The sequence below is a fragment of the Tupaia chinensis genome, unplaced genomic scaffold (assembly GCF_000334495.1).
Source record: "Tupaia chinensis unplaced genomic scaffold, TupChi_1.0 Scaffold000639_1, whole genome shotgun sequence".
In the NCBI taxonomy this organism is placed as follows: Eukaryota; Metazoa; Chordata; class Mammalia; order Scandentia; family Tupaiidae; genus Tupaia; species Tupaia belangeri.
Window position 1 is genome coordinate 2080926 of NW_006160160.1, and position 17000 is coordinate 2097925.

The following is a 17000-nucleotide window of genomic DNA, read 5'->3' on the forward strand; positions in this document are numbered from 1 at the left end:
TTTGGAAGACTTTCCAGTTAGCTGCATGTATACCAAGAGTGGAGACAGACCAAAACTGAACAGATTTGAGCATTCTGTTTTGTTTTTTTTTTTCCCCTTACACCACAACTTTCCAATGTTTGATACTTTGTTAAGATAAACTAGATTTTGCAAAGGGGTTAGTAACATCTGGAGGTAGAGAATACTGCTATTATTTGTTATTGTATCATTATTTATAAATTATCTCATATTAGAATTATTTTAAGTTATTTTATTCAACATAGATTTTCTCTGAAATAAATATATTGATATATTTTTCTCTTTCAAAATATAATTGAAAATTAAATGTTAATCTATTTGACTTTGTTTTATGCTTAGAAACCATCTCAGTCCCACCGCTATCAGCATTGGACTGCCTGGGTCATATAATGTTATTCTTTCCGAGTTCTAGGAACAATAAGCTCCAGGAACAAAAATATCACAGGCATGTTGGCTATAAAATATCCCCTTCTGTCACAGAGCAGACAGAGAGATAGTGGGGAAAATGCTGTGTTTAGAGTCAAAAGACTCAGCTGGGTTTGAATCCCAGCTCATTTGCTTATTACCAAGGTGAAATGGGCAAGTTGCTTTAACTCCATTAGTCCTCAGTTTTCCTACTTCATCAAATGGGGCTAATAAATGATATTTTCTCTGCCATCCACAGGGCAGCTAGCATGTTCAAATGTGCATGTACCTCATACAACTGTAAGAGACTGAAATAAATACTTGACCTGTAATGTGGGGACGTGAATAGTGTTACACAAATTTCTATCTCCCATGGTCTCTGTAAATCTGCTACATCTTTTTCCCACTACTTAATTTCTAAGTCTGCTTCCCATCCACTCCACCACCAATACTGCCACCAACATGCTTAGGCTCTTTCGATTAAAATCTGTTTGCTCCATTTGTTCATTTCTTAGAATAATTCTTCAAGACTACCAGTTCTGCTATATCTTTGTGTTAGAATTTAATTTCAATAAAATTAAATAGCAGAGAGAGAGATCTATTTGCAAGAGTGTATCCATTTTCTTTTCCATATTTCACATTGACATAAGTTGCATCTGCTCCCAGCAGCAGAATCTATCTCTGTTCTTCAAGGTTTCCGTCTTTTGCTCTTTTTCCTAAAATGTGGAGTCTAACAACACGTATCCATCAGCATTTGCTGCTCTTAGACACACACCCCTGCATTCAGAAGTGAACAGGGCAACATATGGCTGTTATTACCTTTGGCAACGGAGACCCCTCCAAGCATGCAGCGATAGGGCTTATACTTCTAGCTAGCACAACCTTTTTCGTACGATTTCACTATTTAATTTTCAAATGGAATGCAAAGCTCATGACTAATGTTTTATAATAATTGCTTAAAACTAAGTGTTTCTATGCTTGAATTTTGCTGTATTAAGAAGGAATTTCCTTAACATATACTTACAAAATTGTCCTGCTGAGTCAGAGTGCCAAGAAGGCAAAGCATCCAAGAACAGAATGGAAACAATGACATTTAGTCTAGCATACTGCAGCCAAGTGTGGTGCAGTGTGTCAGAGCCGGCTTTTTATACAGCACCGTCAGAGAACAGTAACTGTGGAGAAGGCAGGGAGGTCGCCCTTGAATACCTCCCCATGTTTTTGTGTGCTTCCAGGGTGTCACCAGGTAGGCTAGCATGACATCGGAGACAAGGAGCAAAGGGAGATCAAGATGCTGATTTTTCATTTAATCAAGCACTCTCTTTTCAGCTCTTCATGTACTTGAAGGCAGGATTCTCAGTCATAAGCAGTTATACCAAAATCAAATTATTTCAAAACTGTTCAACCTTCTTTTAAAAAACAAAAACTTTATTTCGATATAATACTGTCTGTCTCCTGGAACATACTTTGGGGAGTAGGCCACACAGGAGGTTCTGGTTTTGCAATGACAATTTTAGCTCTAGCTGCAGAAATTTAGTCATAGTTTTCAATAAACTGTATCAGTGCTTTTTCGTCTCTCCTAACGTTCAACAGTTACAATAGAGAATAGAGTCTCCCACCTGTTTTTGGTATGATTCTTTATAAAGTTAGTGAAGTCAAAAGTTGAAGGTATTGGATTGGCCTCAGAAGAAAAACAAAACAGAATTTTGCTGAAAGGTTTACATATTTTCTGACTGCCCAAATATTTATTGTTCTATATTTATTAACTTTATGTCTCATCTCCAGTTCCTCGGGGAAAAAAAAAAAATGTCTACAAGGTCAGCTTTAGTGGCCTAGTGGTTAAAAGAGCCAGATCCCATATGGCCCTCCATGGGTTGAGTCCAGCTTGAGTGACTTGAAAAACATGCCGGGCACATATGACTGTGTGTATGGGCCCCAAATCCCAACACAGTGGAGAAATGGAAGAGAAAGGATTACCACGCCCTACTGGGGGATGCTTTCTCCCACTCTGTCTGGCAAACAAACATGCCTTCTAGCAATTAAAAAAAACTATATTAGAAATTCTTGTTTTCTAGGGCCTTTTTCTATATTTATCATACATGTCCCTCTATACCTCAACTCTTCTAAGAACCCAGTGGCTTCCTGGAACAGATGCTAAGAATATCTTCTTCATACTAATATCATGTATTATCACATGGGATTGCATTTATTTTATTCTAATTCTATTTCCTGATTTTATCAGGCCTCTTGCCAATTACTTTATTTTATTAATGCATGTTTATCTGTAACTAGATTCAGAAACTGTTTATCAGTCAGAACCATGGAGGAACACTGTAAGACATCTGCACCTACATTTTTCTTGGATGTAAAAAACCTGTTACTTCTTTTACTGAATTAGAATAAATACTTTAGTTCCAAGGAATTGTAGTTAAAAGGATTTTCCTGTCATAAAGCCTATCAAATTCCAAAACATTTGTCATTGAGATTTATATATTAAGGTTATCAGGAAAGTCATGACGTAGTTTTCTCTGCAGATATCCATCATGACTTTCCCAATGACCCAATAAGACATGGACATTTAGAGGGCCCGGAAAATTTGATAGAAATGAAAACTATAAGCTGTCTGATCAGAAGTCTTAACGTAGCTAGCCTATTTTTCTTGTACAAATTTTTAATACTCTTTGTCTATAAAGTAGCTTTGCTGTAATAGTCCCAAAGTGTCTTTCAAGACTGACATGTTTGTGTGAATTTTCACAGGAAAAGTCTATCCTCACTGAAAGTTAGAGTTAAGTGGTCAAGATTAAAAAATATATTTTATTTTTATATCCTTCCGCTTCAAGGGAAGTTCAAGTGAAAATGAAATCATGTGGATGGAGTGCTTTAAAATCAAAACATTTCACATATTCTTATGTGAAGAAAAGATGTATAACATGAAGGATATTCTTACTGAAAGTAATGATTTTCATTTTGTTTGAATAACTAAACATAACCTTATTGCTTTTCTTCTTTTTCAAAAAACTACTGAACAGAGAAGAAAATCACGTTATTCAGACCTTGACTTTGAGGTAAGTTTCTACAAGTTATTTTATAATTTTAATTATTTAAATTCAAAATTTATACATAATTACTTAAGCATTCTATTTTAGACAGTTATGTAGGAACACTGCTAGTTTAATTAAGTGAAATATTTTTCATTAAAATCAACCTTCTATAGAGCAAGGGTTCCCCAACCACCAGGCCATAGTCCAGTATTGGTCTGTGGCCTGTTAGGAACCAGGCCGTATAACAGGAGCTGAACGGCAGGTGAGAGAGTGAAACTTCATCCATATTTACAGCCTCTCCCCATCAATCACGTTACTGTCTGAGCTCCGCCTCCTGTCACATCAGCTGTAGCATTAGAGCCCCCAGATGGCAGTGTCTAGTTGCAGGAAAACAAACTGATTGTACATTATGGTGAATTGTATAATTATTTTGTTATATATTATAATGTAATAATAATAGAAATAAAGTACAGAATAAATGTAATGCTCTTGAATCACCCCCCAAATCATTTACTCCCCACCTCCCGCCCCTCACCTTTGTTCATGGAAACATTGTCTTTCATGAAATCAGTCTCTGGGACCAGAAGGGTTGGGAACTACTGGTATAGGTGGTTATAGACATAAATTTTAAAGGTTTAATTTTTAAGTGTGTGCTGAGATTTTTGTGGACAAACATAGGATCTATTCTATAAAGGCTAAAGAAAGTGGGCAATTTATGGTAGGAGCTAAACTTGGTTAGTTCAGTTTCTTGAGAAGTGAACATGTCAATTTTCTATCTTCATAAAAATTTTTTTTCTTCTTTTTACTTCAGTGACTTCCTGAAGAGATTCTTTGAGGATGCTTAAGTTGGTTGGCTAGACTTCCTCAGGAATTTGCTTACTTTGTGTTCCAATTCCTACTATTTATGTTCTTGTGGTACATTCAGATAGATTCTCTTTGCCAATAGCCAGTGTCTATTTAGCATGCTCCTGTGTTTAATAAATGCCTTTTCAAAGATATAAACAAGATGAAGATTTTTATTTTTTCAATTAATATTGAATTAATATTGATGCTGTAATATCAATGCTGGAAATTACTGAAATCATACCATTTGTGCAGCTTATGCTAAGCACAAAATTAATGACATTTAAGCATCACATAAAATGCACTTATGCATCTTGATAATTGGATATGATTCATAGCCTGCTGACATAATTGAATATAATACATTATAAATTTCTCCAGTATATTAGCACCCTTGAGATGCATACATAGAACTTAATGCTCTGAGCTGCTCTTCCTAACTTTACATATACCTACTGGAACATAAAATTCCTACTTCAGTCATTTGTTTACATGGGTGAATATTGTACCTCTCCAATATGTATATTGATGAAACTTATTTGTTTTCCTATACTGCAATGGTCAGCTGTGTTTTTATGATCCAAGAATTATATTTTTTAAGTACTATTTCAGATTACAAGGTACAAAGTAATGATAAAGACTCTGAACTTGGGCTAACTGGTGGTGTGGTGTTTGGGGTAGTTGTATCCCACATGGCCAACTGCACAGTTCATGTCTTGGCATGGGGTGAAATACACAACAGACATGTGTGTTTGTGTATATGTCCAAAATCCTAAAAGGAGAAAAGGAGAAAGGATTGACCATGACTGTACCCTAGGGGAATGCCATCTCACTTTCCTTCTCTCTGTCTCTTTCCTGCTAATGCATGTGCCCTCTCACAAATTAAAAGAAAAAATAAAAAAACTGACCTCAATGATTAAGTAGCAAATTTAATACTGATGAACCAATGACACTCTGTTATAGCAACCTAGTGTGGAATACACATTTTATTGCACTTTAAGCTTTTAGAATAAAAATATCAAGACTATAAATTCAAATAGAAAATATTCAGTAATCTTCACCTTTAAAGAGAAGATATTTTAGGGTTTTTTTCCTATTAATTCTTCAGGCAACCAAAAATAGAGCACCATACCGTATGTATTTTTTTCATCTTAAAAGCAGTAAGTTGTTATGTTAGTACAAAGGAAAGGAGGCAGAAATTAACGTACTAGGCATCAGTAGCAAAATATAGTAAAAATCTAGCTCTAAAATTAAGCCTCAGCACAACAAACAAAAGTTATATAATCACAAGGGCTGAAAGGAAATCTAATCATACTGTGTCATTTGGAGCATTAGAAAACCCAGTCTTTTTTCATCTGTTCTCTATGGCAACTGGTAGCATATTCCTTACTCTGATACTTCCCTCCATGCTTAGTATTCCACACTTAAAAACGCAGTATTAACAAAACATTTGTTGATAAATGAGAGAAGTTACAACTTGAGAACCCTGAACATTTTCTTTAGCTCTTTAATTGCTATAATTAGTGCATGATTACTATAGGTGTCAATATTTAGGGAAAAAAAATTCAAGACTACTTTTTCTTTACAAACAGTTTAGTGCGAGTCCGCATAGTATCTTGTGCAATTGCAGAGGTCTCATGGATTGTGTTCAGAAAAGTTGCCGGGTATAAATGCTGGTGGATTTTAATATTTGTATTTTGTGGGTGGCCCTGGAGAAGATCTCAGCTGCCGTCCTTTTAATTCTGGCTGAATTAATGTATGTCAAATTTCCTGACACCCCTCTTCTCCTTCAAGCTTTACCCAGTAGCAAGTTTCACCACTAACAGACTGCCTCCTGGACTCCTGCAAGCATCTTCCCTTCAGTCTTTAAGTCTAACATACTCCCCAGAGTCTATACATTGATACTCTTCTGTCAACTCAAATATCCATAAAACTCAGTGGCTACTTATATTATTCCCAGGGAAAAACTCTTTCGAGTAGTCAGAATCCAGGACAGCATCACATTCCTGGAACAAAGAGAAGGGTTGACTGGCTATGAAATGGTAAAACGCTGAGTCCTGCTTTCTAGAAAGTATATCGAAAATATTGTAATGATGTTTCTGTGTTCTGCGACCCAATGTCTTATTGAATATTTGTATTCTCACCTTTAAACAAAGCTCGTAGTACATAGCAAGCATTCAGTAAACGTTCTCTGAACAAATAATGAACAACTGAATTATTTTTCAATTCAATTTATGGGAACAAAAAAATTATTGAGCACAGTGCCCGAGTTAAGGCAGAGACTAGTATTGAAAATGGACAGTAATGGAGGTGACACTTCAAAGACAGCCACATTGGATTTCAAAGATATCCACATCAGATGTAATTTAAGGTGATAGAAAGGACAGATAGAATGTCAAGGAAGAGGAAAATGCCTAGAGCTTGGCTACCGTGTGACATGCGCAAGTTGGAAGAAGTAAGTCAAATTCATTTAAGTAAGGGTCTAGGGGCACCAGCAGTTGGCGTAATGGCCATGTTTTGTTAATGGCTACATCGCTGGACTCCCATGTGGTTGACTGTGGTTCGAGTTCTGGACCTGGTGGCTTAAACTCACACCAGGTGCGTGTGTGCGCATGCCCACAATCCCAAGAGGAGAATGGAGAAGGGATTGTGACATGTCCATCCCCCCTGGGGAGTGATTTTTCTCTTTCTTTCTCTTTTTGGCGAGTGCACACACTCTATAGCAAAAACCTATCCAAAAAAAGAAAAGAAAAAGAAAAATAGCAGGGGTCTAGGGAAGAATGGAGAGGGAAGGTAATGTAGAAACTAAGTCTGATGGACCAGGATAAGGGGTTCTTGCCTAATTTGCTTCTAAAAGTTGCTAAGACTTCTCTATAGTATTTCTTTGATTTATTTTATTCAGTGAGGAATGATTTACTATGATCTGAGCTTCAGAAAAATGATTATGCCAGTAATAGGCAGAATAGATTGTAGTAGGGTGAAAGAGAAAGTTCAAATAAAATTACAAGTGGATAGTCTGAGAAAGAAGTAATGATGGTCCATTTGTGGAAGAACAGAAAGCATTGAAGGGACACTGCAAAGGCCGAATCTGTGGACGGGTGACGAAGCATAGAAAAGATGACTCTGCAGTTCTGGGTCTGAGTTTCGAGGTGTACCAGTAACCAAACCAGGGATGCAGAGACATCTAAATTAGGATGAGTTTCATTTTACTTTGAGAGTAAAACCTAATACAATGTTAAACCAAAAATATTAGAGAGATCATGAGTTGTTTTGTTTTGGATTTTTACCATAGAGTGTGTGCCTTCACCAGGGAGAGACAGAAAGAGAGAAGGAGAGTGAGAAATCACCCCCAGGAGGAGTAGCCAGGCCCAATCCCTCCTCCTTCATTCTCCTCTTGGGATTTTGGGTATGCACACACATGCACCTGGTGTGTTTTTCAAGTCATGGGGTCCAGGTCTCAAGCCATGGAGTTAGCCATGTGAAATCCAGCTCCTTAACCACCATGCCACCTGCAGGCCCAACAGAGTGTTTTAACTGTCTTTGATTGAAATTTGGCTAAAGGAAATTCTAGGAATGCAATTATGGACATCCATTCTGAAAGTGTGATAGATAATAATATCAACTACATTTTTAAAAATAGATGAAGAAGTATTTATCTTTTGTCTCCTCTTTATAAAAACAGAGATAAATCTTGTCACATTCTCCCATGAGAATCAGTAGCCTTTTAAAAATAGTTTAGGATATTTCTCTGAAGTTCCTGATGAGACCCATGTTCATTAAATCCATGCTTCTCAAACCAGAGGGCAGTGACAGTGGGCAGAGGGCAAAGGGAGACAGATACAGGATACTAATGGCCCGTCTTCACAGGGCCTTGATTTTCACTGGGAGATTTAGATGAACATAGTCAAGTAAGATAACATATTACTTTACATTAATTTTCTTTCACTATAAACAAAGCTAAACTCTTAGAGGGTAAAATTTATATTAATTCTTAATTGTAAGCATAAGATTTCAAAGAACTGTCTTCCTCGTAATAAGCTCCTTCCTGTTTTTTCCTCAATCCCTGGCAGTAATTGTACTCGGTAAGGCAATAAAGGCATTTTTAAAGGAAAAGTTTGAGCAAGTTGGTACTATCTTTCATACTACTAGATTTAAACTGTTGCAAAACTAGATATTTTTAGCCAAGTATACTCTTGATTAGCAGTAACAAAATTAAAAATATAAAACTCATTTTTTTTTTCAGATCTTTGTTTAACTTTTTAAGACCTTGGGTACAAATTTATTTAAATAGAAATGTATTTGAAACCTGGCTACTACGGTGTCCTGGAGCTACAGGCTCCATCTTGTAGACACACTGGGTCTCTGGCTAGGGAAAGGTACATGATGTATTCCCTTTTCACAATACAGCTTTAAGAATTAAGTTAATTTCTGAGTTGTGCATGGCTTCCTTACCGTGTGTTTAGACATTCACTTAGGACTCTGGAGAGAGGGCTCATAATGCAAAGAGGTAAAGAAAAATAACCACAGGTTTATCCTAATAGATAACGGACAATGTAGATGTTTAAAATTCTAAGGTTGTCAAAAGTAATTGAAGCAAACTGATTCCTAATTCCTATCAGGATAAGATTTCTAGACCCCATGTAAGCTTTCAAGCCCCATTCAGGTTTAAAGTGAGGAGATGCTCCAACTGTCTCTAACAATTTCTCTCAGCTGCCAAGAGTCCCGAAACAGTACTCTTTATCTATCATTCAGACTTAACCCCCAACTTTATGTTTCGCACTTCTGAATTTAAAAGTGGAAAACTCTAACCAGTTTTCTCCAAGCCCACTAACAGGCCCTGTATAAACTACTTGAATGTGAAATAAGGGAACACAATAGAATCAGAAGAGGGAAGCAGGGCTCCTGTCCCACACCATTGAAATGAGCCCTCTTTCCACAGAGAGCTCTTTCATAGCAGGAGCGAAGACAGCGTTTATAATGGCCTTCCATGCTGCAGGTGCCTTCCCTGGACTATATACCTGTGCTACCTCGTTCATTTAGTTTATTCAATACGCACTTATTGAGCATCTGCTGAATGCCAGACACTTTACTCAGGTGTCAGAAATACAAAGATGAACACAGAGATGAAGCCTGTAGGTGATCAGAGACAAGACATGAGGATAAACCCTTAAAAAGAAAATTGCAGTTCTGTGGGATAGTTGCAGGGTAATCAATCCACATAGAGTTTATGGGCCCACTACAAAGGGTACCTAGTGCGTCCTGGATTGTTCAGTCCCACCTTCCTTCTGTACAGAGCATCATCACAAACCAGCATAGTCGGAAGGAGGATACTGAATCTACAAGCTTCATCTAATGTCTCTGCACTCAGAGAGAACTGACTTAGTATTCAGAAAGAATTTCAAGTTCTTCCACCACTTGCTTGAGCTTGAGAAACTCACTTTGCTTCCTTAAGTTTCAGTTTCTTAATCAGTAAAGTGGAGATAATGGCTCCTACCTCCCAGGGTTATTGTAAGAACCAAGAAAGAGTATAATGACTGCCATTTGTTAAGTGGCTCTTATCTGTGTAGTCCTGTGATAAGTGCTTTATATACTTTTAAAAATCTTCAAAATAACCCTGCAAGGTAAGTCTGATTACTAAGACGTGGGCTAAAGGGAGATTGGATTTCATGCTTCAGGCCACACAACTTGAAAGCAATGGAACAGACATCTAAACATAAGTTTGTGCGGATCCTGAGCTCTGGAACTTGGCATGTGCCTGCTATTTCAAGGGGCTAGGAGAGTTCCTGGCATGTAGTAGGTGCTTAAGGCACACAGATTACTTTTGGTCCTGATTTTTCACAAATACTTGATCTATCATTAATGTGCTTTATAACCTGCTACTTTTTTTCGAATATCAACAAAGAGTTGTAATGACTGCCTTTCTTGAGTTAAAAAGTATAAAGTGAAAGAAAAGTCCTGTAAAATAAGTTACTTAGAAGAGCCCATTTCTGTACAGTTGGGCTGTTGGTCCTCTGGGCATGGCAGTTCATACACAGCTTCAAAAAAATTTTGAGTGATGTAAGTCTGAATAGAAATCATACACACATCTTTATTACAAACAATGCCTACAATATATGACAGGCATTGTAACTAAAAGAACCTGAATTCCATAGGTACTGCCCATCAGAATTTATCTTCATTTATTTAAACAGAAAATACACATGTTAGAGTTTTATCGTTACAGAGTTTTAGAAAACTGAGTTGTAAACTGATTTTTTTTTTTTTTTGGAGAGGTTTTCGCTGTAGGGCGCATGCGCTTGCCAGACAGACAGAGAGAGACATAGAGACAGAAAGTGAGAAATCACCCCCCAGGGGGGATGGCCACGCCACAATCCCTTCTCCTCCATTCTCCTCTCGGGATCTTGGGTACGCATGCACACACGCCTGGCGTGAGTTTTAAGCCACCAGGTCCGGGATGCGAACTGCAGTCGACTACGTGGGAGTCCAGCGACATAGCCACTACGCTAACTGCTGGTTCCCTAAACTGATTTTTTCACAGAAGTCAATTTCTTTAGGAAGCAGTATGCTTAAGTCACAAAAGGAAAAAAAAAAAAAAAAAACGGTTAACAGATAAACCCTAAGGTCAGTAATGATCCAAAAATAGCTATTGAAATGGACCAGTAAGATTTATAAGCATGGGGCCAGCAGGTGGCATGGTGGTTAAGAGCACTGGACTCACACATGGCCAACTGCGGTTCGAGTCCTGGACCTGGAGTCTTTCTCTCTCTCTCTCTCATTCTTGCTCTCACTCTCTCTCTTACTCTCACTCTGATCAAATTTAAATAAATAAATAAACTTTAAAATATTTTTAAAAAAAGATTCATAAGCATGGAAACTTCTGATTAGGTAGTTAAGAATATCAAAGGTATGAATGTTGCAAATAAATAAGGGAAAGTCCTTAGTATTTTTGAAAACTAAAACCACGGCTGAGTCTTTATGGCTGTGTTAGATACTCTACAATGTTCACTGTGAAGCTGACATTGTTAGCAATAGGGCCTCCCTCATTGTAAAGGTGAAAGGTGTATGAACAAGATGGCATCAAACTGAGCCCATGGCAGAGATGTGAGCTGTCAACAGCAGCTCTCCTGTACTTTGGCTATAGTGATTTCTGGCCATGCCAAGGTAGCATTTTCAAATTAGAATGATTATCTGGCATGAGGATGTATTTGCAATTAATATGTCTAAAAGAGAAGAGCCCTGTATTTCAGCATCCAAATTTTTCTTTTGCTTTCATATTCATTTGAGGGTTTTTGAGCTTAATTTTCAGAATTGCTTTCATGAAGCAACAGTGGTTTTATTACATTGGTAACCATCATAACTTTATATTTTTTGGTATATTTTTAGTATGTTTTAACAAATCATGCCCTCAAAATACAATTCATCCAACTTAGAATAGGTCCTGTCCTTCAATCACAATATGATCATAAAATCTCCAATTAGTTAATGTCTCTTCTTTATCATGAGATGTATTTGACACTTGGTTTGCTTCTTAAACATGCTTTGTCTAATAGAGGTCTAATAGAGGTATTTAGCTGCAAGAACATGAAGTGACCTTGACTAACAAACAAGAGAACTTTGTAGGAGTGATCTAAAATAGTTCACCTCTTAGCCAGGGTAACAGTGGGGACCTTGACTGACATTTTTAGCAACATAGGAAAGTATAGGTCCCTAAAGCAAAGTCAGGGTCCTCTTGTAAAATTGAGACTACACAAAATAATCGTATCTTCATCTCAGTTAGAGTGTTGTGCCTCTCGTATCAATTATCTTAGAAGAAAATGAATTTCTCGTCTATGGTAAAGAAAGATTTCATTAAGGAGAGGAGATTCAGGCACCAGATTGAAAATTGAACTAGAAATCCTCTGAATTCTAGAACGTGTAGGATGTAATATTAATGTAACAACTAATTTTAGAATTTTCAATTTAAATACGAATATATAAAAATGTAGGGACGGCCTCCCTTGGATTTAGTTTAGCAGATTCCCCTATCATTTGTTCTCACAGCAGCACCAAATGTTTTCTTTATCTCAGCTGTAACTTTACATTTATTTGGATTGTTATTCAATGAATGTCTGTGTCCACCATCAGACTTCAAACCACCAGCAGCCAGCTACTCAAGCTGATTTTGTTAACCATTGTCACCCCAGCATCTAGCGCAATAGGTACTACTCATGTGTATACATTAAATGACATAGTGAAATATCCCCAGGGAAATGCCAGTAACGTAATGCCACTCCTAGTCCATCACAGAAGAAAATAGCTCTGTAGTATATTATTATGACAAGCCCTATTTGTAAGTTACAGACAGAGCCAGTGGTAAGTTGTTGTGCTAAAGTGTTCCTTGTGTCATAACTCCATATTTTAATCAATATCTTAGTACCTGGTACTACACGGAGCCTTTGTCTCTTCAAGGACAGAATGCACCACATTATGTTTGCCAGCAAAGTGGTCTCGAAATCCATCTATTGAGTTACTTATGCAAATCCTCCCTCTCATAAATCTTCATCAGTCATCACTAGTCAAATTATGTTTGCCTGTTGTTTCTCTGTAAATCCTGCAAATCCATTTCATGTTCTCTCCCCAAAACTGATGGGAAGTTAATCGCTCTACAGTTGCTTGCTGTGTTTCATGCTCCCATCATGAGTAATGTTGCCATGTTCTTGATCTCAACCTCCTGACTCTTCAACAGCCAACTCCCAGAACTAAGAGGAGCAAAGATGGAAATCAGTTACTGCAAGACTTAAAGTGGCAGATTCTCTCACATAAAAGTAAGCTAGTGAAAATAGAAGAAATTGGCTAAACAATGTGGTGCCGAAATACATATTCATTAAATAGAAGAATTTAAAGTTTGCATAGGAGAGAATGGGCTTTTTAAAATATGTTAAGGATTCAATTTGCATTTCTTTTTTGCTCTTTTTTTTCCCCCTCAAGGAAGTAAAATGTTCTCTACAAGTATCTTTTTATAAGAAAATTACGCTTTACAGATTTTCTCTCAAAGATATATTTCTTCCTGAAACAAATCATAACTTCCAAAAAAATTTTTGGTAATTAAAAAAATGGACCAAATGTCCAAAATATAGCTTAGGCATGGTTCTAATATTTCTCTACAAACCACAGAAGCAAATGATGAGTTACCAAGCATATGCTTAAAAATACTGTAAAATTTCTCCCTCTCTCTCTCTCTGTCTCTCTCTCTCTCTGTGTCTCTCTCTCACACACACACGCACGCATTGGCATAATGTTACAGAACTAATCCGCAAAGTAATCAACTCTAACTTCTAAAAATCAAAACAAGGAAGACATTTTCTCCTTTAAAATGGCACTTACACATACAGGGAGCTTACTGTCTAAGTCTTTGTTACTGCTCTTCTAAGCATTCTGTGATAAAGAAAGATTTAGCCCATCGTGCTTACCCCAGAGTCATTTTTATTTATGACCCCATTTGTTGCATTATGGTGAAGTTGGGAGAAAAGGATATAACTGGGGATGAAGAATGTTAATATATTTATATCTGTGATTTTAGGAGCTCATCAGCCACACATTTTATGCTCTGAACCGTAATTGTTAAGCTAAACAATGTGGTGCCGAAATACATATTCATTAAATAGAAGAATTTAAAGTTTGCATAGGAGAGAATGGGCTTTTTAAAATATGTTAAGGATTCAATTTGCATTTCTTTTTTGCTCTTTTTTTCCCCCTCAAGGAAGTAAAATGTTCTCTACAAGTATCTTTTTATAAGAAAATTACGCTTTACAGATTTTCTCTCAAAGATATATTTCTTCCTGAAACAAATCATAACTTCCAAAAAAATTTTTGGTAATTAAAAAAATGGACCAAATGTCCAAAATATAGCTTAGGCATGGTTCTAATATTTCTCTACAAACCACAGAAGCAAATGATGAGTTACCAAGCATATGCTTAAAAATACTGTAAAATTTCTCCCTCTCTCTCTCTCTGTCTCTCTCTCTCTCTGTGTCTCTCTCTCACACACACACGCACGCATTGGCATAATGTTACAGAACTAATCCGCAAAGTAATCAACTCTAACTTCTAAAAATCAAAACAAGGAAGACATTTTCTCCTTTAAAATGGCACTTACACATACAGGGAGCTTACTGTCTAAGTCTTTGTTACTGCTCTTCTAAGCATTCTGTGATAAAGAGAGATTTAGCCCATCGTGCTTACCCCAGAGTCATTTTTATTTATGACCCCATTTGTTGCATTATGGTGAAGTTGGGAGAAAAGGATATAACTGGGGATGAAGAATGTTAATATATTTATATCTGTGATTTTAGGAGCTCATCAGCCACACATTTTATGCTCTGAACCGTAATTGTTAAGATTCTGCATAATTCTAAATACATATACGAAACCTGTGGGTCAAATCTTCCTTCAGTGGCATTCAATCATTATTCACGTAGAAAGCACAAGTTTTAGCTCCTGCATATATTTCAGACATTTTAGTGTTGAGAGTCAGCCTTAATGGCAAGGCCTGGGATTTCGTTCCCCCTTTAGTGCAGCCAACTAGGATTTTAGTGTTTATAGAAATAAAACGTAAAAAAGTAATATTTCCCATGATGAGCATCAAGGACTTGGGTACTTTACAAGTCCAAAATTTTCAACATCTTTAAATATGGTAACGATTTTTATAAAACATGCTAACAATTTTTATAAAACAGCTTTAACTTTTGAACGATGAAAATCTTACAGAAGAACGACTGCTCCATTTTTAATGTAACTACAAGAAAAAAAAATGATTTTTATATAATTTAGTAAGGGAAATAAAAAGCCAATTCTTCAGATTCAAAAAACACTGAGGGGCCAGCTGGTGGCATAGTGGTTAAGATGTTGGACTCCCATGTGGCCGACTGTGGTTTGAGTCCCAGACCTAGAGGCTTGAAGCTCTTACCAGGCATGTGTGCATACATGCCCCAAATCCCAAGCAGAGAATGGAGGAGAAGGAATTGCAGCATGATCCTGCACCTGGGGGATGATTTCTTCCTTTCTCTGTGTGTGTCTCTTTGGCAAATGCACACACTCTATAGCAAAAATTTCTCTCCCTCAAAAAAAAAGCACCAAATATGAGAATATAAGACCAGGATTTGGTGTGACTCATTTGGATTTGTGGCATCTTTTGAGACCTCCTGATTCTTGTCAAACTTGATTTTCTTTACTAGTAAAGTGAAAATAATACATTAAAAAAAAAAACATACAGACCAGATTATGAACTAGAGCCAACTTGTTCTCTTTTGCAGAAGGTCATGCATACAAGGAAGAGGCATATGGAATTGTTTCAGGAACTAAATCAGAAATTTCAAACTTTGGACAGATTTCGGGATATACCAAATACAAGCAGTATGGTGAGTATGCTTCTCCTCACCGGTGCCTGTGCCTTACTAAATGATTCGGCGTGCCAGGTTTCATCCCTGCTCTCCAGGAGTCCTTAATCGCCTCGGGAACACAACACCATCATACATAAAAAAATAATTCTCTGAATTGTACTTCGGCAAAGCTCCTGAAGAACAAATTAGGAGTGACAATATCTCGAAGCATTTTATTCGTATTTTAAATCTCTTCATTTATATGCTTTAATTAGATCGAATCAGTTGTATATCAAAAGTATGTTGGCTTCACCTGGTTATTTTATTACCAGAGTTAAAATTTACATATCCAGATAGTTGGCCAAAATTGTCCATTTTTATCTGAATGCCTGACATTTTAGGCCATACAATGCAATTATTTTATATGTATGAAGTTGTTACCTGAAATCAGAGTGCTAAGTTTTTATCTCCAGAAGGGTCGCTTGTATAGTGGTAAGAGTTTGGGTACTTACATTGACACTGTGGACTCTGGTTATAGACTGTAGCCATTCTCTTCTCATTCATTTATATCACTGCAATCTTAGTATAGGATTTCATCGCATCAAACAACTCTGTGCAGTTACTGTGTGCGGGGCAGAGTCATCAATTCATGGAAGTCTACACAATGATTTGTAGGAGCACCAGGCAAGGATTGTAGACATCGACTGAGGGCTCTCTGATACTGAGCAAGTCACCCAACTCAGGTTTCTAATTCTCAATTTTCTCCTCCTAAATGGAGCATAGAAAGCAGTAATTAATGTATGCTTCCTTTGATCTTCACATTTTCTAGAGCAGTCGGGAACTTCACAGGTTAGGAAACAGGGATCAGCTACATGAGGTAGGGCTGAGACTGCCGTCTGACATGCTGCTTCTCCTTCGCTTCACAACTGATGCTATTCCTTTGCCTCACACTCTGCAGCCCTTGGACGGTCCCCCTTTCCTTCCAGACATCAATATACACGTTGCTCTAAAGCACCCGGTGTTTGATCACCTTCTCAATCTGATTCTTTTCATATGTATTTTATGAATCTTAACCTTGGCTTCCCAGTTAGCAATGTTAGCTTATGAAGAACAAGAATTCATGTATCTTTTTTTTCTTTTTAATTCCTCTCAGTCTCATACAAAGCTGGTCATATTAAGTTATCAGTAAATGGCTAGTACTGACTAATTGGATGACTAATAGTTCAACCTGTGTTCGTTAAATGAAGGTTGTAAGAAATATCATACACCTTAACTGTTAATTGGTCTCTGAAAAGTTCATATATATATACATATACATATTTTCCTCCTTAAAGCAGGA

The 17000-nt window shown here is 37.0% G+C and overlaps 1 protein-coding gene across 1 annotated transcript in view; it reads left to right on the forward strand.

The window, feature by feature from the left end:
- ADGRB3 (adhesion G protein-coupled receptor B3) overlaps positions 1-17000 on the forward strand; it is an 841452-nt gene that overhangs the window by 817739 nt on the left and 6713 nt on the right. Inside the window, exons 30-31 of the mRNA XM_006159627.3 lie at positions 3450-3485; positions 15596-15700. Of these exons, the coding sequence (XP_006159689.1) occupies positions 3450-3485; positions 15596-15700 (141 nt within the window). The remainder of the gene's footprint in view (positions 1-3449; positions 3486-15595; positions 15701-17000) is intronic.